Source organism: Suncus etruscus, chromosome 3 (assembly GCF_024139225.1).
Source record: "Suncus etruscus isolate mSunEtr1 chromosome 3, mSunEtr1.pri.cur, whole genome shotgun sequence".
In the NCBI taxonomy this organism is placed as follows: Eukaryota; Metazoa; Chordata; class Mammalia; order Eulipotyphla; family Soricidae; genus Suncus; species Suncus etruscus.
This window is the reverse complement of record NC_064850.1, coordinates 91,863,891-91,881,916: the sequence shown is the minus strand read 5'-3', so window position 1 is coordinate 91,881,916 and position 18,026 is coordinate 91,863,891. Positions and strand designations below refer to the sequence as shown.

Below are 18,026 nucleotides of genomic sequence, written 5' to 3'. Positions count from 1 at the left end.
GAGCAGTAGTAGGTCAGTTGTTTGCCTTGCACATGGCCAGCCCGAGTGGACTCAAGTTCAATTCCCAGCATCCCATATAGTCCCCCAAGCCTTCCAGGAGCGATTTCTGAGTACAGAGCCAGAGTAACCCAAGTGCCACCAAGTGTGCCCCCTACCCCCACAACATACACACACAGGTCTTCCAAATAAAACCTGGTTTAACAATTTTTTTAGAAAACAAGAAAGAAAAAGAGATGGCCAAAGTACATCCTGGGCAGGGCAAGAGCAAGCTGGCCTCCTTTTAGGTCCTGGTCTCACTGGCTGGAGTCCTTTACCGCCTAAAGAGCCATCCTGGGGAGCCAGCCCCACCCTACTTCAGATTCCCCAGTCCTGACAACACAAGCTCCTAGCTCACTTCTGTCCCTTAGGTCAAGTGTAGTCTTAACAGGTTGCCTAGGAAACAGGACTCAGCATTTACTCATGGAAGTGATCTACTCAGTGCATCTGATTCACAGGTCTTGAAGCAACAGTAGTGGGTTTGTGTCTCACCCGAATAGCTGGAATTTTATTTTTCAAATGAAGTTTTCAATAAAATTTCCATAAATTATTGTGCTATAATAATAGGAGACGGAAGAGAAGGGAGGGGCAGGCCACCATTACTTCTGAGGTTATACTGCCCCCTGTCGAGCGGGCAGGAACTGTACAGCGTACAGCGGTCTCCAGGGCAGCCAGCTCCACCTTCTGGAGGTGGGTGGAGCGAAGAGAAAGGGGTAGGCAGGCCTAGAAGAGAAAGGAAGAGCTATGGAGGACACTTGATTTGTTTTTGACTTTGGTTTATTTAAAAAAACAAAAAGAAAAAAAAAAAAAAAAAAAAACAACTTTATATACAAAGTCAAACTGAAACCACGGATCATGGAAAGAGGTGAGAATTATGGGGAACTGGGAAAAGGCTGGGCCAGAGCCAATACCACATTCTGAACGCGGGGAACCAGGGACAAGGGGCAGGTTTCTTCCTGCAAGCCTAGGGTGGCTGGAACACAGCATTTGCTAGTAGGCACAGCCCCACAGCATAGTGTGCCATCCTGCCAGCCTGCCTCAGTCCTATAGGGGCAAGGGAGGCCCTCCCCCAAGACCCTGCTCTTGACACTGGCAGTATGCACCTTCTAGAGGAAGGGCTCTTACCCCAGCCAGAGTCCACATCTGTTTCTTCAGTTTATTGGCATCACACCTTATGACATACTCAAAAGCCTTTTCCTCCCCCTGTCTTATTCTAAACTGAGAGAGGACAGGAGAAAGTCAGCACAAGACTAAAGGGGTCCCAGGAGAAATCCTCAGGTAGAGGGCAAAATGACATTCGAGGGGTGCAAAAGATGTTGTATTTAGCTGGACTGGAACCAGGGTTCCTCACTTGTCCATCCCATGTAGCAGAGACCCCCCCCCAGCCTGGCCTCCCCCTAGACTGAACACGGGTCAGCCATCCCTGCCTCTGGCTCCCAGTCCTGCTCCAGCTTCTTTCTGGGACCGAAGGGCTGTAACTTCTGCAGGCTCCATTGCTGACCACCCAGGCTGGCAGCTCCTGCAGTGGCCCCTCAGTTGCTAGGTGCTGGCTCTTCCTTCTCTACCCAGCTGTCAGCCTGTTTAAACAGATTTAAAAAGAATTAGGACTCGAGGAAGGTAGCCCAAGCGCCAAGGGCCAATAAGCCCCTGTTCTCGAGGACTGGGAGGCCAGCTAACTTAAATTCCATGAGGCAGTCATGGGTAGAGAAGGTCAGGGAGCCTGGAGGGGCCAAGTCTCCTGATGGGACAGGATTGGGACAGATTCCCGGGGGCCTTACCTTCTCAACCATCCGCTGCATCTCCAGCTGCAGGGGGTTCAGACGCCTCCGGAACTCCTGTAGCAGCCGCTGTAACTGGCTCTTCTGGCGTTCGGCTGTGCGGGCCGTTTCCTCAGCCTCAGCCAGTCGCGTGCGCAGCTCCTGCATCTCTGTTGCCAGTGTTTTATTTGTCATTTCAGTGGCTGAGAAGCGGTTGTGGCTCTCCTCTGGGGGTAAAACAGTAGAATGACTGCTGGTGAGTCAAGAACTGGAGCAAGAGGCAAGCACCCAAGGCGTAGGGCAGCAGCTCCTCCACTCCTCTCGACAGACCCTTGGACCAGGTCCCTGTGATTGCAAGCTGCTCACCCAGCTTCAGTTCCAGTGTGTGGATCTTGTTCTCCAGGTAGAGCCGCCCACTGTCTTGCTGCTCTGCGCGTTGCAGCAGGCTCCCCACATTGATCAAACTGCCATTGTGGGACACCAGGCCTTTGTGCTCCACTGGAGTGGCACTTGGCTTTGTACTTTTCTCAGCAGGAGGTAGCAAGTCCAGGTTTCCTAGAAGGCACCATGGAGGAGATTGAGGAAAGGGAGCCCCATGCCCACTGCCCTCAGGGAAGACTTATGTGCAAAGAGCACACACCAAAGAGCACGTCCTCGGGGAGGCTATTGTCCATGCCCTCCTGGCGGCTGTACTGAAGGCTCCGGTACTGGCAGATGTTCTGGGTCACCACCCTACTGACCAGCTGCTTGGCCTGGAGAAGACAGACATCCAAGATACCCCTGGGATGTACATGAACTAAAGCTATTAAGTGCATGCCTATACACTCAGGTGTTGGGTGGGGCCACTGGAAAAGGGCCAAGGGGCCCAGGGGAAGAGGGTTACCTGCTCTGCACTGAGCCGGAGTCCAAGGGTGAGCAGCATTTTCTCCAATTCCCGCCGGTGCAAGTAACCACACCAATTGGAATCAAAGAAGACAAAAGCAAGAAGACAGTCCAAGGGAAGCACAGCAGAGGGGTCCAGTTCCTTGGGCTGCATGAGAAGAAACCAGGATAAGGAGGATTTAAAAACACCAAACAGGATTTGTCATCATCTTACTGGCCAAATCACAAGAGTCAGAAGGACCCTCTGAGGCCCACCACCTAAGAGTGACCCAAGAAATGGGTGTCCATTTGAAGCATGACCAAGAGGGCCCAAGCCAAAGGTCTGGCCAGAGGCAACCACACACAGGACCCGGCACCAAGTGTCTTGCTCAGATTCTCCATCATCTAAGGAAAATGTCACTTTGTGAGCAAAGAACCACATGATGTCATATCAACTGAAGGATACCAGGGGGCCAGGCAGCAACTCAAAGGGTTGCAGCACTGCACGCACCGTCCCTAGTACCACTTCATGATCAGCAGCTTCAGAACCAACCCTCAAGAAACAAACTGGGAATACCCTGAGCCCCATCAACTGTGGCCCAGAAATATCGAAAGCAGCTCATATAAACTTAAACTTAAAAGTTAAACCCCAGAAGTCATATGGCAGAATCACTCCTTACCCAGGAGTGAGAGACCTTGCTACATTCACTCACTATCACGAGAACTGGGGGAGCAGAGCCACCTCACCATGTCCTGAAGTGCAGAGAACTCCATCTCCGACTGATTTGAGGCAACAGACCGGACCTCTGCTTCTTCCAGCTTGGCTCCTGCTACAAAAAGCCTGAGATAAGCTTGAAGCAAGGACCACAAAGACCCAAAGTGACCCAACACTCCTGGAAGAGATCCCAGCACAGAGCCAGCCCTCGGCTGAGGCCTGAATACAGACATACCAAATTCCTCCTCCCCATCATCTCTCAGGAGCAGCAGCTCAGGGTCAAGGGCCATCTCACAGAGGTCCTCAGACGCCTCCCCCTGGGCTTTTTCCTCTTCTTCTCCACCAGAAGACAGGGGCTTGGGCAAAAGCCCATCTTCCTTCTAAGGGAAGCAGACCAGGGTGATGAGAAGGCACCGTCACCTGCAGTGACTGTACTGTAACAAAAGAACAGGCATATTTAGTATCAACCATGTCCCATGCATCACGCTGGGCTCAGCACACAGCGTCTTGCCATTCACTAATGCCTTTCATTATACAGCTTTAGAGCATACCAGGGTCACGGCCAGAGACCCAGGGTCTCCTTAGGAGTCAGTCACAGCTCCATGGGAAATGATTACTTTTAAAAGTGCATAGGCAAGGAAATGCATGTACTTTAGGAAGGGTTTCGGAACTTCAGTGTTCTAGTTAACGCTCTGATAATATAACACCTTATTCCTCCTCAGAGAACCTTAGGAAGAGATTTTTGTGCTTCTGTGGCATGTCAGCTATGCCTCCTTCCCTTCCCTTCTCCCAGGTATACCACTGAGTGACTGCATGGCAATGCCCAAGGATGTAGCAGGGTCACAAGGCACATGCAGTAGAGGTGCAGCCAAAGAAGACCCATAAAGCAGAAGAGGCCTGCTGGGACCATGCAGCACCCAAGTTCTGCTCGGCAAGAAGTGAGGCCCATGCCTAGGCAGGGCGCTGAGGTACTCACCGGTGGGGCGTCTGACTCGGCAGCTGTGCCCTCACTCTGTACCTCATCCTTGGACTCCTTGGCTGCCTCTTCCTTGACTGCATCTTCCTCCTTGGCTACTACCTCCTCCTTCTCAGGTTCAGGTGGAGCCACAACCTTTTCAGGAAGGCTCAGCAACATCTTATAGATCTTATAGCCAAAATCCCTCTGCAGCATCTCCAGAAACAGCTCAGCCAACACAGTCACCTGGCAGGCCAAAGGAATGCTAGGTCAACCCGATACCAGCGACCCCACTGTCCCCCACCCCTATTCCTACCTCAAAAGAGATCTTCTGTTTGGGCCTCCGATCCTCTACAATGTAAGGAAGGGACAGGCTGACACAGCCAGGGCGCGCCATGACAGCAGGCTCCAAAGGGGGTGGCGGAGCCTCTGGAAGCTCAGTGTCCATTTCCTGCTGGGCAGTCACCTCCGGATTCTCTGCATTCTGTTTAGAAGTCTCTGATGCCTGTTCTGATGCATTGGCCTGATCTGTAGGCTCTGTTTCCTGTGACAAAAGTCAAGGCTATGACCAGCTGGACCCAGGGCTCAGGGCAGCCACATTCCAGTTTGCTTATGAGGCTCAGCCTTACCACTGGCACCTCCTGGGCCGGAGCAGCTGCCTCCGCAGCTTTCTGCTGGCACAGGGCCTCCCACTCCTCCAGAGTGGGCATGATGGTCCACACATCTGGCAAGTACACCACTACTGTCTGGAGCTGCCTTGAGGGTCCTGGCTGTAGGTACTGAAACTCGGCAAAGCGCCACCTGCTCACAAAAAAGGAATATAAAGTGGTCACCCAACAAGTGCTTCCATTTGCACTAGCATTTACTCCTATGTAATGCATGTGAAGCATTCAGAGCACAAAAAAAAGAGACCAATTCCTCAGGAAACAGTAAGTTAATGAGGAAACACAGCAAGCAGATGGTATGTAACTACCCAATGCATTCGGGCAATGATGAGATAGCACTGAAGGTGGTCAGAGATTTCATGTGAGGAAAGTAGAGGGTCAGAGGGTTTTGCACATATATACCATTCCTCCTCATGCTCAGGTCCAAGATGACTATATATTTGCCAAGACTGGAGAAACGGATAGAACTAGAGACAAAAGGGGCGTGGTCTCCTGAACTCCAGACTGCAGCTGAGAATCTCCACTCACCATTTTGTGCAGGCGCTCAAGTCGATGCCAGTCTGGGCTTGTACACAGCGGATAGCAGTACGCACCAACACCTGCGGGTCCCCCTTGGGGTCGAGGCCATCCAAGGCAGGAGACCACTCACCCCCTACCAGTACTGCCTCCTCTTCTTTCTGGCCCAGCAAAAACTGCAAAAAGAGAACAGCAATTAAAAAAAACTAATCACCTTGGTCTCTCACTATAGGCACCCTATCCTCGTGTGGAATGCAGAGATCAGGGTTATGTCTGCTTGTAACCGGGAACCAAATTCACAGCTTCTGCTGCAAGGAGAAATATGTCTGAGCTCTGCTGTCCTCTCTGTTAAATAAGTAGCAATTCTGGGGCCATATCAATAGAACAGAGAAAAGAGCATTGCCTTGCAAGTGTGCACGCACACACACACACCATCATTATCATCATCATTCCTAAAATGTCTCACTTGAATTCATGAGCAGGAGAACCATGTTTTCAATGAATGCACCAAACCTCAACTCAGCTCTTACCTTGATCTGCTTCAGGGGGTGTTGTGGCGTCTCCCTCGGCTCAGCCATGTCATCCACAAAGAGCATGCAGCAACGATACAGTTCCTCCAGTCCTGGAGATGAGAGCAGCAGAACCTGCACAGGGTTGGGAGTGGGGAGGCTCAGTGCCTTGCCAGCAGCCACGACAGGACAGCAACATGATTTCAACCAACTTACCTTGGAACTGTAAGTGGGGTCACTGTCTGCAGAGCTGGGCTCAGCACCAGTGTTAGAAACTAGCTCCTTCTCAGAAGACACTTGGATCCGGCTTGGATAATGCAGGGAAAGGGGTTGGCTCAGAGGAAAAGCTGACAGCCAGCTCAGATGAACGGCCAGGAAACTGGGGGGCACCTGGAGGTTGCGGTAACGACGCTGGAGTTCTAAGAAGTCACAGGTGGGGCTACCGAAACAGAGCAAGAGATTCAGATTAAGCAAAGACTAAATTAGTTTTTAAATAAAACCCTAAGTCTTGAAATAAATGGAAAAATAATTTCATTATAAGAGAGAGGATATTTTATGGAAAAGAAATGACTCGAGCATCAAAACAAAGTCAAACTGAAAAAGAAATTAAAGGAGAATTTTTGAGGGATGGAGGGGTCTCTACCAGCTGTACTGGGGATTTACACCTGGCTCTGTGCTCAGGTAACTATATGCAATCATGAGAGAGGAAAGGGTTGTTATCTCAATATAAAAAGAATCCACCTATCTTTTTTTTTAAAGTTATACAGCTGGATATATAGCTCAAAGGACTAAGTACATTATTTGTATGTGGGAGGTCTAGGTTCAATACCTGACACCACATGGTCCCTCAGCACCACCAAAAGTGAACCCCGAGAACTGAGTCAGGAGCAGCCTAATGTGAATATTGCCTGTTGTGACCCCACAACAAACAAAGAAAAAAGGTAAACTGAGCAAAAATAAATTTTAAAAGATGGTAAGTCTGAAGAAAATTGAGTAAACTGACATCACTAAGCACTTCACAGAGAAAGAAAAACTTTTCTTTTAGCTTTTGGGCCACACTCAGTGGTGCTCAGTGATCACTCCTGGCTTTGCACTCAGGAGTCACTCCTAGCAGCTACAGGGAACATATACGATACCAGGGATTGATCCAGGATTGGCCATGTGTAAGACAAGCACCTTACTACTCACTATACTATTTCTCCCACACAGAAATGAAATTTTTTTAAGGCAAAAAAAAAAAAAAAAAAAAAAGGTCAACTTAGGCTGGAGAAATAATTGGGAAGTTAAGGAATATACTTGGCCTTGCATGCAGCTGTCCTAGGTTCAATCCTGAGAACCCTATATAGTCCTCAGAGTCCTGCTAGGAATGATCTCTGAGTGCAGAGCCAGGAATAAACCCAGAGCATAGGCAGGTGTGGTTCAAAAGCAAACCAAAATAAACAAACAAATAAAAGTAACAGCACTTGCACTCCAGGTATGAGACTGCTAGTACACAGTCCCATATCCCATTCCACATGCAAGTGTGATCCCTGGTACAATAAAATGTGGCATAAGCACAGTGACCAAATATACAATCCCAGGCAGCACCATAGCTCCAGTGTGTGACCCCGGTCTTCAGTTTGAGAAGGGCATTGAGAAAAGACACACAAATCAGAATATCATTTTTCACCTATCAGCTTAACAAAGATCAAAAGTTTGATAAGATGGTGTTGGCAAAGGCCTAGGGAAACAAGTACTTCATGCCCCGTGAGAATGTAAACTGATACAGTCTCTTTGAGCAAATTGACAATATCTATCCAAACTTACAATCAACCACTCCATTCTAGGAATATCTTGGTAAAATGCACTATACTTTAAGATGTACGCAAAGATGTTATTACAACAATATTTAGGATAATTAAAGACTAAAATGGCTAAAGACTGATTAACTTAATGATTCATCTATTCAATGAATACACTGAAGTTGAGAAAAAGGAAGTATAATAAATGTTACCAAGAAACAAAGTCTAAGAAATATAAAGTAAGGGGCCGGAGTGGTGGCGCAAGCTGTAGGGTATGGGCAAACCTAGGATGGACCATGGTTCGATCCTCCAAGTCCCATATGGTCAGTCCCCCAAGCTAGAGCAATTTCTGAGTGCATAGCCAGGAATAACCCGAGCATCACCAGGTATGGCCCAAAAACCAAAAGCCAAAAAAAAAAAAAAAAAAAAAAAGAAAGAAAGAAAAGAAAAAAAAGAAATATAAAGTGGACGGAAAAGTACTAAAGTACTAAAAATCATGTACAGTTGGGCTTGAGCAATGGTACAGCAGGTAGGGTGCTTGCCTGACACATGGCTGACCTGGGTTTTATTACCTGTTTTATTATATGGACCTCTGAGAACTGCCAGGAGTGATTCCCGAGCAGAGCCAGGAGTAAACCCTAAGGACCACCAGGTGTAACCTGAATACAAACTGACAGCAAAAAAAAAAAAAAATATATATATATATATATATATATATATATATATATATATATATATATATATATATATATATCCAGTATGTACAACAGGCATCCTTCCACTTGTGTTTTTTTTTAAAAATCAGAAAGGTCAACAGGGGCCAGGGCTGGCTTAGTAATAAAGAAAGGGCTTGCCTTGCAGGCATGAGATGTGTCGTTGATTCCCAACTCTACTCTATGTGACTAGTACCACCCAAGCAGAATAGCCACTTGCAATTCCCAGCACCATAGCCTAGTATACAGTCTTTGGCTTACATAACAAGTAGATAAGCACTACAACTAATGCAGAACTCTGTACCCACATGTGAGAGCAACACAAGCAAGTACCTGTGACACTCAGTTACTGTGACAACAGAAAAAAGGGAGGGTATGCACAGGCAGGCATTCACCATGCATCCTAGAAGATTGTTCTCTCACGTATAGAACTGAGACCAGTTTTAAGTCTCAACCTGCCCACCTTTCAGCTCACCTGTCCACCGTATAGGGAGTGAGTTGGACCCTGTAAGAAGGTAGCTCGTGCCTTGGCTTCTTAGCACCCCAAGGCTCTCCACCAGCCCGCTGTTTGCGTTTCTTGGAGTCATAGTCATCACTAGAAGTTGATCCATCACCAAAAGAGAAAAAAAAAGTTATATACAGATTTGACAGACTGGCAAAAATAGAACTATAAATAAGCTGAACCCACAACATTAAAGAACCAAAAGACCAGAGGATCAGTGTGTGTGATTTGCACATAGAAGTTACTTTTTTTTTTTTTTTTTTTTTTTTTTCAATTTTTGGGCCACACCCGGTAATGCTCAGGGGTTACTCCTGGCTATGTGCTCAGAAGTTGCTCCTGGCTTGGGGGACCATATGGGACACCGGGGGATCGAACCTCGGTCCGTCCAAGGCTAGGGCAGGCAAGGCAGGCACCTTACCTTTAGCGCCACAGCCCGGCCCCCAGAAGTTACTTTTAATAAATGGAGGAAAAATACAAATGCAAACTAGTATGCAACAGTATACATTGTTTGCCAAAAAAGTTTTAAAAGTTAAAAGCAGGGGACAGAGAGAGAGTGCAGTGGGTAGTAGTGTGCTTGCCTTGCACGTGGCCAACCACCCCATATGGTCGGTCCCCTGAGCCCACCAGAAGTATTCTCTGATCACAGAACCAGGAGTAAGCTCTGAGCATTGTTGGGTGTGACCCAAAAACAAAACAAAAACAAAAATAAATCACTAAAGGTATGTTTCTAATGAAACTTATAATTTTTCTTTTTACATAATTTGGACTTTACAAATTAGTTACCATGCAAAAAATTTTTAAGTGAGCAAAAACAACAAAAAAAGAATAAAACATTTTAAAATAAGAGACATACAGAAGACAGGCACATACAGAGCTACTGAGGAGTCAGGGCAATGTGCCCTACATGAACAAGGACCACCCAAGTTCTATCTACAGTGTGACACAACCACTGAGCATCGTTAGATGTTTTCCTGGAGGCTTCTCAATATAGGTGCATGGGGTCTAGCACAATCTACAGATTGGCCTGATTGGCCTAGTATTGCTGGAAACAACATGGAACCCTAAGTACTGTTTAGGAATAGCCTCCCTCAGAAAAGAAGACACATACATAGAATAAAGATACATACATGGAAGATACAGGCTGAAATATCTAGAAATTCAGACTAGTTGTTTATTAAGAACAAAAACTTGGGCCAGAGTGATAATTCAACAGATAGGGCATTTGCCTTGAATGCGGCTGACCTGGGTTGGAACCTCAGGATCCTATATGGTCCTCAAAGCATGCCAGGAGTAATTCCTGAGTGCAGTCAGGAGTAACCCCTGAACAATACTGGTTGTGGTCCAAAACAAAAAACAAACAAAAATAAAAACTTCTCCTTAACACTACACATCAAAGTTATAAAAATGCTCAAATCCAGGGCCAGAGCTGTAGCACAAGCGGTAAGGCACCTGCCTTGCATGTGCTAGCCTAGGACAAACCATGGTTCAATCCCGGCATCCCGTATGGTCCCCCAAGCCAGGAATGATTTTTGTGTGCATAGCCAGGAGTAACCCTTGAGCATCATCAGGTGCGCCCAAAATCCAAACAAAAAAAAAAAAAAACCCTCAAATCCTTTGATCCTATAATTCTTTTTGTTGTTGTTGTTTTTGGGCCACACCCATTGACGCTCAGTAACCACTCCTGGCTATGCACTCAGAAATCGCTCCTGGCTTGGGGGGACCATATGGGACGATGGGGGATCAAACTGCAGTCTGTCCTAGGCTGGCAGTTGCAAGGCAGACGCCTTAACTCTAGCGCCAATGCTTCGGCCCCTGATCCTGTAATTCTACTGTGAAAAACTATATAAGAAGAAAATGAAGCAGCATAACCTGAGAGCAAAAAAAAAAAGTTCATATGCAGTAATACTTGACTTTTTATAGATATTCAATCATGCAGTCATTAAAACATCACAATGAAGGCTGGAGAGACAGCTCACAGGTATAGACTCATGCTTTCCATGGATGACCCACCCCAGATGCAAGGTAGAATAGCCCCTAACACCACCAGATATGGCCCCAGAACGGTAAGATACAATTATTAAAGTATGCATGGGACAGAGTTCATGCTTGGAATGTAGGAAACCTAGTTTGAGTCTTAGTACCCTGAACATCACCAATGTAACACCAAGTAGTGTCTGAAGCGGACTCCAAGTACTGCCATGTACGGCACAAAACATCCCCAAATTTTAAAATAATGAATGAAAGTAGGCAGATATGTAGGGTAAAGATGAGAAAAAAAAACAGAAAAGTAGCAATGGGCTGGAGAGAGAGTAAGTAAAACAGGTAAGATGCTTGCCTTGCACGCAGCTGACCCAGGTTTGATCCTCAACATACCATATGATATGGTCCTCTGAGCCCAGTCAGGATTGATTCCTGATCACAGAGTAACCCCTATGCACTGCCCAGAGTGGCACAAGGGGAAAAAAAATAAAAGAAGTAGCCAAGTAAGGCCGGTGAGGTGGTGCTAGAGGTAAGGTGTCTGCCTTGCAAGCGCTAGCCAAGGAAGGACGGTGTTTCAATCCCCGGTGTCCCATATGGTCCCCCCAAGCCAGGGGCAATTTCTGAGCACTTAGCCAGGAGTAACCCCAGAGCATCAAACGGGTGTGGCCCAAAAAACAAACAAACAAAAAAAAAGTAGCCAAATATAACTTCTCAAAATTATTATCTACCAGTTTTTAAGAATGGTTACAACTTTCGGGGCCAGAGTAATATTACAATGGGTGTTGGCTGACCCGAATTTGAGTCTCACCACCCCATTATCTCTAAGTTCTGCCCGTGTGGCCAAAAAACAAAACAAACAAAAAGAATGATTACAATTCTAAAAGGATACATTTTTCTCACACATATAGTGTGGAATGACACATTTTTACATTATTGTAACTTTAAATGTAACACCACTTCATACATGTTTGTAAGTATCTTCTATTGTATACTAAGGTATGCCAGAAAGAAATAAAGTAAAAGAGAAAAACCCTAAGGCCATTACAAAGTGCCAGACTGATAAAGTTGGAAAAAGCCTGTTATTTCAAGAGAATAAAATCAATAGCAAGGTAACTAAGATGATCATAGCTACGAGAAGTGCCTGCTCTTAGTTACTACACCCAAGTGATTAAGCTGATTAGTTTAACACTGTTTCTATTCTTTTTGCTTCTGTAGGTAATTTCTCCATTTATAAGTCTCTTCGAAAAACTGCCTTATCATCTATCTCATCCTTATAGGATGCCACAGCCACCACATTTATGAAAGAGGAGCTGTTGTTTGCCTAGAACCGAATTTAGTAAATACTGTCAACTTCCAGTTAAACTCTATGTTCCACGGAATGCTGTATATTCAACAGCCAATTTTCTCCTTCTGGTTATGGATCAGCACCAGAGGAAGACATCTCAAAAATCTCAGCAAGTGTTGCTTACTAAGGTGCTTCTGAGAAAGCACATCCAGCTCAAATGACTAGTCTAAACCTCATAGTTTTCACATTCATAGTTAACTGGAGACACTGTTCCCTGTATCCCTAAGGATACAAAGATTCAAAATAAAACTTGGCATCCAGTAAGAATACTAGCATGGCCAACTCATACATTAAATTGATCTCTCCTCCCCAATCATACCTACTTCCCATTTTTTCCTTTTCTACGAATTCAACAAACTTATTTCCTGTCTTACTTTTTTTTCTGTTACCTCCTGTCTTTAAAAGCTCTAGCAGTAGGCTTGCTCTTCAAGCCCAACTTTGAAGAAGACCGTGTTTTCTTGAACATGATTTATATATTTCTTCCTCTTTCTCTCCTCTCATATCATTCGAAGCAAGTTTCATTTAGTAAAAATTATCTTTCTTCACACACACATTGCGCATGCACACAATAAGCCACACTGTGACAGTGAAGCACCGTGGCCAGAAATGTAACATAGGGCTCGGCATATCCAGAAAAACCAAATACAATGGCAAACAATGTAAAGCTGAATATGAACCTGTTTCCACCCAGACCATGTTATCTCTAAGTGTACTTCCAATGATATTTGTAATAAGGCCTAAAATACACTCAAAACATGAGAGGTGAAAAGACCTTACAACTAAGACAAAGAAGAAACACAAGTTAGAGTCACGTAAGTCTATCTAAAATATTTCCCAGTGATTTAGGAACGGGAGAAATTGCTTCTAAACATTTTGGCAAATAATCCCAAACAATGAAAACTTCAGTTATTCCAAATTCAAGAAGACCTGTATCTGGCCTGAATGCCAACCTTTGGCAAAGACAAGCTAGCAATACTTAGCCTAAACTTTTTCTAAACTTCGAGGAAGTTTTCACAGCATTCTTAGTCCTTCCCCATAATCTACTATTGGTAAAGTGGGTCATTTTCTTCTCAGGACAGTTACAATTTCAAAAGAAAACTACTCCATAAGAGATCTTCCTGAAACAATGAAAAATTTTTGTATCTAAATAGGAGTAAGGGTTAAGTAGGGTATTCCATTTGTCAAAACCATCCACTTAAGATTTATGAACTATACACCACATATATTTTAGCTTGGGGGGAAAAACAATCTAGACTCGGAGTAGATGGAGGTAAAGAAGAATGGCAGGCAGATGTTGAAACTATACACTTATCACTTGTTTATGTTTACTTTGCATATATAATTATAATGCTACTATATAACAACAACCCACAGTTAAAAGTTAAAAGACCAACAAACACAGCTAGGATGAGTCTTAAGCAAACTAGTTTAGAGCTCTGCTCCTAGGAATAGGAGTAAATGCCTTTAAGGAGAGAGTTGGGTAGAATGAAGAGTACGTGAGCACCAGAGAACAGTTCTGAGTATGCAGGGCATATGGTATGGCGCACCCCAGACTGCAGTCTCCAATCCTGCTCCACAATGGGCAGAAATGCAGTCAATATCAGCAAGGGACACTTGAGAAGCGAGTACCTCATCTACATTCTAAGACAATGTACTGATTATCCAATACATATATATATAAACATGCTTTCTTCTAAGAATTAAAATTATGCTGCAAGTTTACTTTTAATGATTTTTTTTTCTTTTTGATTTGGGAATCTCAATCTTAGGGACTAGAAATAAAAAGGAATAACTCAAGATACCAGAGCGATAGTACAGGCGGTAGAGCATTCGTCTTGTATGCAGAAGACTCAGCTTCAATCCCTAAGCATTCCATATGGTCCCCCAAGCACTGCCAAGAGTAATTTAGTGCAGAGTCCAGAGAACCCTTGAGCATCGACAAGCATGACCCATAAACAAGCAAAAAAGATCAAGAAGTTGGTTGGTTGCAGCAAAAGCAGCATCTCCAAGAAAAAAAATCACAAATAAATAATCCAAGAATGATTAAAAGGACCTTTCTTTGGGTAGTATGCACTAATACTTTTCCTTCTAACCTCAATAAAGACCCAAATTCATTCAAGAGAAATAATTCAAAATATTCTGACAGATGAACTACACATAAAATCCCTGCTTTCTGAGCAGTTCATAAAGTCCCTTTAGTTGTACAAAAATCTCACCATATCAGCTTTTTTTGTAGCAAAAATGTTAATGTCAACATGTGACAAGGAAAAGAATGTTGCTCCAAGAGGCAAATCAGTATGTCAGTCCTGCCTGATCATCCTCTTACCTTCGACTCTGATCCAGTCGTCCATGAGGACCCCGAGCAGGGAATCTGTTCAGGTGGCTCAGATGAAGTGTGTGGGATGTTTGGAAGAGACTCAGAGCTGCAGAGAAGAAATGGCAAGTAACTCAAAAAGACCTAGAACTCTTTGTCCAACCTGTTTCTTTCAGGGCACACAAATACCCATTTTTCTTCTAAAACAGCAATTACAAGTCTGATAATTACAAGTCTATCAGAACACTCCAAAAAAACCACACCCCAATATCTATGTCATTGGTACTCACGCTTCTGAGGAAAGAGGGGGGGAATCCGGTGAGGCTGGAAGATCAATTGGGGCTGAGCTCCCAGAATCCCTTGCTTCTGGCCCAGGGCTGCCACATGCAGAAGGGGAGGTGCTGGGGATTTCAGTAGGGGCTGCAACAGTAGCCAGGGCATTTAGGGTATTTCATGGTTAATATATTCACTACTTTAGAAACAACCTAACCCTGCCCCCTGAACAAAGGTAATAAGGTTCTTGCCTAAGTTTCAGGGCCCAGGGGCTTCCCTCCCTCCTTGTTCCATTGCATATGCCAAGGAGACATGAATACCTGGTTGGAGAGCGTTTGCACCTTGACAGCATTCCAGGGTACTGCCTGGCCTGGGTTGTATGCAGCCTTCACCAGCACTTTCTCACCCAGCTGGGGCAGCCGACCCTTCACCACACTGCCAGCACATAAGCCAAGAGTCCAATCAGGAGAGAGGCTCTGGCTAAGCTGTCCAGACCATCACTGCGAGGCCATTCGAATTTCTCACCCCTTGCATTAAAACAGCAAAGCAATGCCCCACCAGCATGGTGAACCCAATAAGCATTTCCAGAAGAGGACCAGCCCCAAGCCTACCTTAGTTGAAAAAAGACCTCTTCATCCACCACCCCAAAGTAGTCGTGCAAGCTGGTAACAATGCCAGTGAAGACCCGCTGCTTCTCCCCACCCTGAAAAAGAGGCATGCAGTTTCAAAGGAACAGGACATAAGCTGGGCAAAATTCACACTGCATCTCTATTCACCCTAAGGAGAATACTACTACTCTGACAATGATAGGAAGTAAGCACATGTGTATAGGGGCATTAATCAACTTTATTGTAGGTGAAGCTTTGTGACCATTATTGGGTTACAGATTTCTTCTAGGAATTCCTGTATTTTAATTCCAAGAATGATCCTCAAGAGTTCCCTTGAGCCAGAACTAAAGATTCCCTTGTCAGAGGTGTCTGTGGTGTCAGAAATGAGCATATCAGGCATCCAAGATGCTGGGGCAGTCCCAAGAACTACAGCTCACTAGAAAGGATGCCCGACCTACCTGCAGGTGCCTGGCATTCTGAGACAGGTCTGTGGCCACAGGAGGAGTGAGCAAACCAGGAGGAGGACCCAGTAGCGAAGTTGAAGCTGCACCTATGGGACAGAGACGTCAAGTCCAAGATCGGCACCTCCCATCCTGGCTGCACTCGAGGTGCAAGTGGCTCCAGACAAGGTCTCAAGGGTTTCACTGGCCACCACTATGGTCTTCTCTTGGCTTGTTTTAGACAAAGCAGCAAATTACCCTCTGCCAGGGAAACCCTGAGCGCCCTATTTTCTTTTAAGAGGCCAATTCCAAAGTACATACTTCCCTGCATGAGGCCAAGTAGGGGTTCAAAGTGTTCACCTGAGAAGTTGCGTCCCCCTGGAAGCGGGTTGATCCGCTGGCGCTTAAACTGGGACATTGGAAATGCTGTCCTCCTTCAGAGTCTTAGGGAAAAACCTTCAACCAGAAAAGACGAATTAACAGCTCAGAGGGAAAGTTTCCATCTGTCCCCTGCCCCCCAAAGGAATCGAGGAACTTGGATCCTGGGTCCTGCAAATGAGTGGAGGTGATGGATGGGGTTTAGAGAAAACTAGGTTGTTTCCCCATTGCCAGGCCAGTCACCTAATGGTACTAACTAGACACTATAGGCAATATTCCCAAAGACAAATAAAAAAGAAAACTGACGTTCAGAGACAGAGACTTGCCCGAGGCCACACCGTGTGTCAAAACGGGCATTCAGACCCGGTCCCCCCAACAACTCAGGGAGGGCTCTTCTCACTGGACCTGGCCAACCCCAAGTGACTGGAAAGTCTTGGGAAGAGCCTCGGAGATGTCCATTCATTCAAACACCACCGCCCAAAAATAAAGCTCCCACGCAGGCCCGGGAAAATGGAGGAGCAGGAGCCAGGCGCGGCTGGCGCGGGTTCGAATCCGCGGAGGCCCGGGCCCGTTGTGCACCGGACGAGCTGGTGGGGAAGGAAGCTCCGGGGCCCGCTCGCTCGTCCTCCCGCCCGGCCGCAAGCCCAGGCCCTCCCGGCGCTCCCGCCCGGCCGCGGCGATCGCCCGGCCAGAGGACGGAGGCGCGCGGTTCCTCCTCCTCCTCCCGCCCCGGGCCGAGGCCGAGGCCGTTGCCAGGGAGACGCGGGCCTGGCAGTCCGGAGGGGGCTCGGCCTCGTCGCTGCCCGGAGCCCGCGGCCGCGGAGGGAGAGGCAGAAGGGGAGAGGGCAGAGGGCAGCGGGGCGGCGGGGGGCCCCCGACCACCCACCTGCGGGCCAGGGCCGCGACACCGGGGGGACAAAGACACCCGGAACCACCGCAGCCGCTGCTACCGCCGCCACCGGAAGCGCCTCTCCGGAAGCACGACCACTGGTCGGAAGCCGCCGCTCGCCCGGATATGGTCCCCTCCCTCGCCGCCACCGGCTCCCCTTCCCCCCCGCACACACACACGCACACACTCGGGCCTGGCCCCCGTCGTCAGGCGCGGGGCGGAAGTGAACCTTCCCCGAGCCAGTGCGCCTGAGGAAGCCCGGCCCCCGCGGTGTGCCAGCTTAAGGAGCCCCATTAGAAACGTTGGCTCCAGGGCATTGGTTCTCGGATCAAAGCTATCTAGAGCTGGACCTCTAGCACCCCCACATTGCTTCATCTGGGCACTTCCTCGCAGGGGAGGATGTCTGAACTGTTCCAGAAGATATTCCAGGATCCCACTCAAGCCCTAGCCCGTCCCTAAAAATCTCCCCTGCAGGGATGAACTCCCCCGCCCTTCTCAATTAACAAAGAAATAGGGCCCTTAGAGACTACAGGAAGACATTATCCTAACAAAAGTTTAAGACTTTCCTTTAGTCTTCACCACACTCCTTAGAAAGAACTAACAGGTCAGGAGTTAGTGCCCTAATTCTCAGAGAAGAAAAGTGAGAGACCTCTATGAAATCATTGCCCAAAGTCTAGACACTGTTCTTTTGTCCTCAGAGTTTCCATTAGCGATTTCAGTCCCCCATTAACCATTGATCACTCACTGCCTTCGGCTATTCAATCTAAGCTTTTCCCTCTGAAACCCTCA

General features: G+C 46.7%; 1 protein-coding gene across 2 annotated transcripts; it reads right to left on the bottom strand.

Moving 5' to 3' along the window:
• Nucleotides 1–795: 795 nt before the first annotated feature.
• On the bottom strand, nucleotides 796–17,350 carry CCAR2 (cell cycle and apoptosis regulator 2). Of its 2 annotated transcripts, none has more exons than XM_049769437.1 (21): nucleotides 17,235–17,350; nucleotides 16,331–16,426; nucleotides 15,989–16,080; nucleotides 15,534–15,625; nucleotides 15,243–15,357; nucleotides 14,940–15,069; nucleotides 14,662–14,758; nucleotides 8,984–9,103; nucleotides 6,231–6,453; nucleotides 6,036–6,149; nucleotides 5,518–5,681; nucleotides 4,954–5,125; nucleotides 4,641–4,868; nucleotides 4,346–4,570; nucleotides 3,605–3,749; nucleotides 3,402–3,484; nucleotides 2,677–2,823; nucleotides 2,434–2,545; nucleotides 2,160–2,348; nucleotides 1,815–2,020; nucleotides 796–1,613 (listed from the first exon to the last, which is right to left on the bottom strand). In XM_049769437.1, the coding sequence occupies exons 2-21, from the start codon at nucleotides 16,386–16,388 to the stop codon at nucleotides 1,569–1,571; spliced, it is 2,757 nt and encodes a 918-aa protein (XP_049625394.1). In that variant the 5' UTR covers nucleotides 16,389–16,426; nucleotides 17,235–17,350; the 3' UTR covers nucleotides 796–1,568. The 2 variants fall into 2 exon arrangements, with proteins under 2 accessions (XP_049625394.1, XP_049625395.1); XM_049769438.1 differs by having other exon boundaries at nucleotides 3,402–3,481.
• Nucleotides 17,351–18,026: the final 676 nt, after the last annotated feature.